The sequence below is a fragment of the Leptonychotes weddellii genome, chromosome 1, assembly GCF_054177405.1.
Source record: "Leptonychotes weddellii isolate Sample4059 chromosome 1, ASM5417740v2, whole genome shotgun sequence".
Taxonomy (NCBI): Eukaryota; Metazoa; Chordata; class Mammalia; order Carnivora; family Phocidae; genus Leptonychotes; species Leptonychotes weddellii.
Window position 1 is genome coordinate 29,689,120 of NC_138369.1, and position 6,246 is coordinate 29,695,365.

A 6,246-nucleotide genomic window follows, 5' to 3' on the forward strand; every position below is an offset into this window, starting at 1 on the left:
TAAATATTTTCTCTTCTGGAGAGCCTCCTGTGTTTACTGGACCCTGGCTTTCTGGAATGTGTCACTGACCCCTGTGGCTTGAGGAAACATCCTAAAGCAGAGGTTCCCAAATCTACCACTCCAGCACACATACAGTCTCCTTCCTACTGTGCAAATATAATCAGGTGTCCCTAGGCGAACAAATTCCAACCCACCTACAACAGATCACCCTCGCTCTCCTTCGCACTCCCTCTCCCTGGAATCACCATCCGCTGCTGACCACTGTTCTGTGAGCCCCTGGAGAACACTGGCTATTTCTCATCATCTCTGTTTCCCAGGGTCCAGCAGAGTCAGCAGCACCCAGGCAAGCACTTACTCCAACTCTGCTAAGCAAATGAAGATTTAAAGCCTATCATTTAGTGGGTGACAGAGAAACAAGAAAAAAAAAGAAAAGTTAAAAAACGTCTTTCCTTGATACGTTCAGTTAAAAATATAATGACGTTATAGCTACTAAGGACCCCTGAGAACTTGCATGTTCATCTTCCTTCCACAGGTAATTCATTTAAAACTTAGAGTGTTTGGGCTACTGAGAAAACATGATTCAATCATTTAAGAGCTATCACTTTTCAAGTTCTCTTATAATAGGGAAGGGGGAGGAAACTATCTTCTGGTGTACATAATACTATTAGTGTCTTCTCTAGAACTCTCTGTTATGTTCACCTCCTGAGCTGTCAAGCCATGGTGTAGGCAGATTCGCCCACTCCAGATTTTTTCCACTGCCCTTACAGCTACCTATCACCAACTCCCTAGGAATCTGTTCAAGGTGGATATCCGGGATGTGCCGCTGCACTTATTCATGCGTATGACAAATGTTTCTAGGGCACCTAATACATCTGCCAAGCACTTTGCTGCCAACGCAGCAGTGAGCAAGGCTGACAAAGTCCCTTCCACGGTTTAGATTAGGATCTGCAAAGGTGAATGCAAATAAGTAAGAGAAACAGAGATGTGCAGAGGCATATGGAGGAGATGAATGGGGTTATGGAGCACATTCTGGAGGTGACTGCAGGACAGTGTGGCTAGAACACGGTGACCATATGAAAGAGTGGTCTCAGTGACCACCACCCCTACACAAGATGCCCCACAATAAATGTCAAATGGGCGGCTAAGTTAGTTAGTGACCTCACTCTCAGGGGGTGAATCCAACCCCGCAACCCTTACTCAAGAATCTACCAGCAGGTCACTAATTTGGCATCTCTTTGACAGTCTCGGAATGACAATTAGTTCCTCTACCTGTCCACCGAGACTTGGCTCTCTCTCCTACTAAGGTTTAGTTCTAGATGTTCCTGCCCCTTCTACCATCTTGAACCTTCTGCTTTCCAAGGGAGCCTTTCCTCCAAGGTTCAAATAAGTGCTGTCCTCTCTTAATGTAAACACATGTTTGTTAAAGTCTTACCCTGCTTTACCCTTCTATGACTTGCCTTAATGCCACCCTTAAATTTCTAGAGATAGAATCAATCAAAAGTAAAAGCAGAAAGAAAAGAGTGTGAAATCTGTTCTTTTAGAGGAATGTTGCCCAAATAAATTAAAGGAAATGCTCTATAACCATCTAGAGTCCAAGGGGAACACATACACACTCACACACACACATATACACACACACACACACTCACATGTACATACACACTCACTTACACACACACACAGACACACACTCTCTCTCTCATATATACATACACACAGGACCTAGGGTTATTAAGGTGGTTTCTCTTAGTCGTGGAGGAGTTAAAAACAGCCAGTAAGTTTGGGGCACCTGGGTGGCTCAGTTGGTTAAGCAGCTGCCTTCAGCTCAGGTCATGATCCCAGGGTCCTGGGATCGAGCTCCGCATCGGGCTCCCTGCTCAGTGGAGAGCCTGCTTCTCCCTCTCCCTCTGCCTGCCACTCTGTCTACTTGTGCTATCTCTCTGTCAAATAGATAAATAAAAGATATCTTTAAAAAAAAAAAAAAACAGCCAGTAAGTTCTTCTGATTTAACTGTGAGACAAAGAAGCTTGCTTATGTAAACATACAATCAGTCTCTGTGGGCTGGACCAAGGGCAATGCAGGACTGTGATGTTCAAGACAGATTCTCTCCCTCAGCAGCTCAGAGGACAATTTTTCTGTCTTGGAAGCTAAGGGGTATAATTACTAAATTGGCATAATTTAAGCTGTTTTCAGTGAAATATCACTTTCAGGCCATTAATATTCATCTCAAATCCCATTAGCTATGAAAGAATAGCAATTAGTTAAGTAATGTGTATTATCAGTAACAATAACAGCTGACCTTTCTGGAGTACTGAATAAGCACTTCCCCACATCAGCGTACTCAATCCCGACAATATGCCCCGTTTCACAGATGATGACACTGATGTTCAGATGGGCAGAATCACACATGCTGGGAGGCAGTGCTCGATTCAAACTCAGGTCTGCCTGACTCTACAGTCGTGCCTCTAAGCACTCCAGGGGCTGACACTGCGGCACTACAGAAGAAAATAAAGAGACTAACATATGTAGCAAAATGTTTGCATGCAACACTCACACGTGGCCACATGCCTACATATACAGGAACACACCTCATCAACATCCTGTTCTGGAATACAAGGGAAATGGTGTTCTTCATCATAAACAACTGGGGGCAAAACTGTTAAACGATCAATAATCCCGTGTCCTGGAAATCACAAATATTAGAGGAAAGTAAGCAAGGTAACAAATGTTTTCTGAAACAAGTCATTCACAGTGGCCTCCGCATGCGCAGGTACCTGGTTTTTCAAAGGCCCAAGGAAGCCGAGATTTTCTGCCATCCGCTGAGCTTGGCTGTCCTTTATCCCTTCCATAATGTCGATTTGCTCCTAGTAAAAATGAATCAAATAAGAAAAATTCAGACAGGCAAATGAAAAGACTCACAACCTTGAAAGAAAATGCTTAGTATTTATTTGCAAATGAGTAATTAAAGTGTGGCGCCTTTCCAAAGATCTCTGAGCAGGGCTACTGTAGCTGCCTATAGGGTATGTTTTAATTAGCAGACCATCTAAAAAGCAGCCTTTCCAAAAACTATATAATTCTTCAGGGTGGCATGCTGACAAGACTATCGGATGCCAGTTTTCACTTTTAATTACTATACAAATGGCACTGACGAATATTTAGTCAGTTAATTTTTATGACATCTTTTGGAAGGCTTCCAAAGTAAGGTTCTCCTGCCTAATATTGCTGTTAAGTTTAGAGCCTGTCATACGTAGGTTAAATATTACCATATGATTTAAACAGTCTATTGATGATGATAATTATTAATAATACCTTAGCTCTACAAAGCACCATTCTCTCCAAGATACTGGGTGCTGTTCATATACATTATTTCATGTATTCTCTTCACAAATGGAGTGACTTGTTTAAATCACATTAATTTTGAAAATGGCTAGGCATTATTGGTAAGACAGCACATAAAAGCTCAATTTAACTTCCAAGGTAGTTAACCTAAATATATGATATCAGTGAAAACATTCTAAAACTAATAACCAAAGTATCAGTACCTGATCTAAACAAAGAGGTTCAAGAAATAAAATCCTCGCTTTTTGAAGGGAAACAAAATCACTTTGTAAAAGAAATAATAAATCCTTCTGCTAAAATTTTATTTTTCTTTTTTTCCTGGTAAAAATTTCTAATGTGATTTTTGATACTAAGACCCCAGAATTAAAAAAAACAAAACAAAACAAACCAGAATTACAGTTCTAAAGACCGTAGACTTTTTTTCTTACAACTGAGGTAGGTTGAAAAGCACTTTATACACATCACCTCATTCTTCCTCACAATTGTATGGTGGAAATTACCCCCACTTCCACTTTAGTGATTCACAAAATGAGGCTTAGAAACGCTGAGACACTTGCTAGCTAGTTAGGATTTGACTTCAGCCAGATCTGTGGCTAGAAACTAAGGGCAAGATTTAAAGGACTGAAACAAACTGATAGAATCTGGACCTTTGAAGGACTCTGTCTTATATCAGCGGTACTGGGAGACATGGAGGCAGTCTCCAGCTCACATTCGGTCTCATAGGAGAGAATTTCTGGATCCTACATACTATGAAGTGGGGTAGAATTAACCCAGAGGAAATAGAAAACTCACAGTCCTCACCACACTGGTTAATTCTTGGGGCAGGGTGGATGGAAGAAATGAGGAAGGAAGAAAAAGCAGGAAGGATGAATAAAGGAAGGGAGGGAAAGAGCAAAGGAAGGGAGGGAAAGAGCAAAGAAAAAGACCTTGGATAGGGAATACCTTCATTCTAGCCAACTTCAATTGAGTGCTTGCTCAGTTAAGAAAAAGGACTCAGTGTCTTCGTGCCGTAAATCCCAGAAGCGAATGCACTACTACCAGCCTCAGACTGCATATTAAATCTTTAACAGCTTGTGCAACAGTAATCAATGAACACAACATAGCCAGGAATCTAAACATACCTTAAAAATAAGTTCTGGATTCGAAGCTGCCACCTCTTCAATGTCAACGCCCCCCTGAGGGCTGCCCACCAGTACGGGGCCATTGCAGGACCGGTCCATCAGAATGGCCAGGTAGGTTTCTCTGGAAATGTCCAAGGCTTCAGCAACCATCACCTACCACATTAGTGAGAAAGTCAGATTAATTCAGCATTGAGCTGAGTTCCACCTGGAAATCTATATAAACTTGCTACACCAATCAAACAGCTTCATTTAAAGGCTCTTTAAATCCAATGAGCTAGCTTCCAGAGATTTGAGAGTTCTGCTCTCATGGTACAGAATGCCCATTTTCACCTCCTTAATTGATCCTGCTAACTTGCTCAAGTGACAGGTATTTGGTTTGCCTCAAGGAACCTTCCTACTTTAATCTTCTTTTTTTCTTCCTTGAGAAACCCTGACACTTAAGAAAAACTCCAGGAAAGCATTTGTTATTTTAATTTGAGACCTTAACCGTACATACATCTTGCTACACTAATTTTTCTCAGATTGCTCTGGTGGAAAACCAAGTTTGTTGCCAAAGAAAGGATTCTTTCTACAGCATGTCTGATGCTTCCTATGTTTGTATACCTCTATCTTGTGGACCACTGTATTTTTAGTTTAATTTCTACTTTCTTTTAAATTACACATATACTATTTGCTTGTCCAAAAATAATGCAAAAGGCACCAAAAGTATATAAATGAGACAGTGAGACAGCAGCCCCCTCCTGCACATACACAATCCTTGGGCCTCAGGAGTGAGGGTGATCAGGAGCCCATAGGGAACCTATGTGATCATCAGAAAGAGTAGCACCTTCCTCCGGGAGGATGCAATCGTGCACATGCCAGGACCATGCCTGGGCAAAAGACAAGTGGGATGGGAGGATTTCACTTTGTTTCTTATCGTCTCAGCCAGCTGTCCTTTTGCTCAGCACAGCCTCAGCAACTGTGTGTGCAAGCCTACCAGGAGAAACCACTATTGACTTTCTATCTCTTTCCTATGCATCTACAAGCATTATAGTAGTGGAGACTTCCTGCAGATGAAAGCATATTATACATACTTGAATGCCTCTCCTTCTTCTTCTTCTTAATCTTAATACTACAACTTGGAGATCTCTCCAAGGTCCTCTGTCTTCTTTGTGACTAGATGGCACTTACATGTCAGTATTTATTTAATCATGTCCCTACTGACAGACATTCATGTGGACTTCAATTTTTCTAAAATGCTACTGCAGTGCTTATTTTTGTACGTATACCTTTGCTCATTTGTTTTAGTATCCCTGTAGATAAGGTTCCTAGAAGTAAAATGACTAGGCTTTAGACTCTTCATATTTAAAATTTGTTAAGTACTACCAAAGTACCCTAGAGAGAGGCCGTACCAACTGACACAACAAAAATGTTGTAAAAGATATCTTCGATGATTTAAAAAGAAAAGAATATTCATAACTAATAAGTACTAGAAGTAAAATAATAAAAGCACTAACATTGCTTTTCCTAAAAGTAATTCAGTAAAAGATTTCACCAAAAAAGTCACAGATTAAACAGCGTTACATGTTAACTCTACAGGTACCATCAAACTACTAATTTTTAAGTCACATGAAATGTGATAAATATATGATGATTTAAAAAGCTATGAAGTAGGGGCGCCTGGGTGGCTCAGTTGGTTAAGCAACTGCCTTCGGCTCAGGTCATGATCCTGGAGTCCCGGGATCGAGTCCCTGGATCGAGTCCCGCATCGGGCTCCCTGCTTGGCAGGGAGTCTGCTTCTCCCTCT

General features: G+C 41.2%; 1 protein-coding gene across 1 annotated transcript in view; it reads right to left on the reverse strand.

Annotated features, from left to right (window-relative positions):
- Positions 1–6,246, reverse strand: part of SUCLG2 (succinate-CoA ligase GDP-forming subunit beta) — a 244,413-nt gene that overhangs the window by 117,032 nt on the left and 121,135 nt on the right. The window contains exons 5-6 of the mRNA XM_081820393.1: positions 4,461–4,613; positions 2,775–2,864 (exon numbers count right to left, since the gene is read on the reverse strand). Of these exons, the coding sequence (XP_081676519.1) occupies positions 2,775–2,864; positions 4,461–4,613 (243 nt within the window). The remainder of the gene's footprint in view (positions 1–2,774; positions 2,865–4,460; positions 4,614–6,246) is intronic.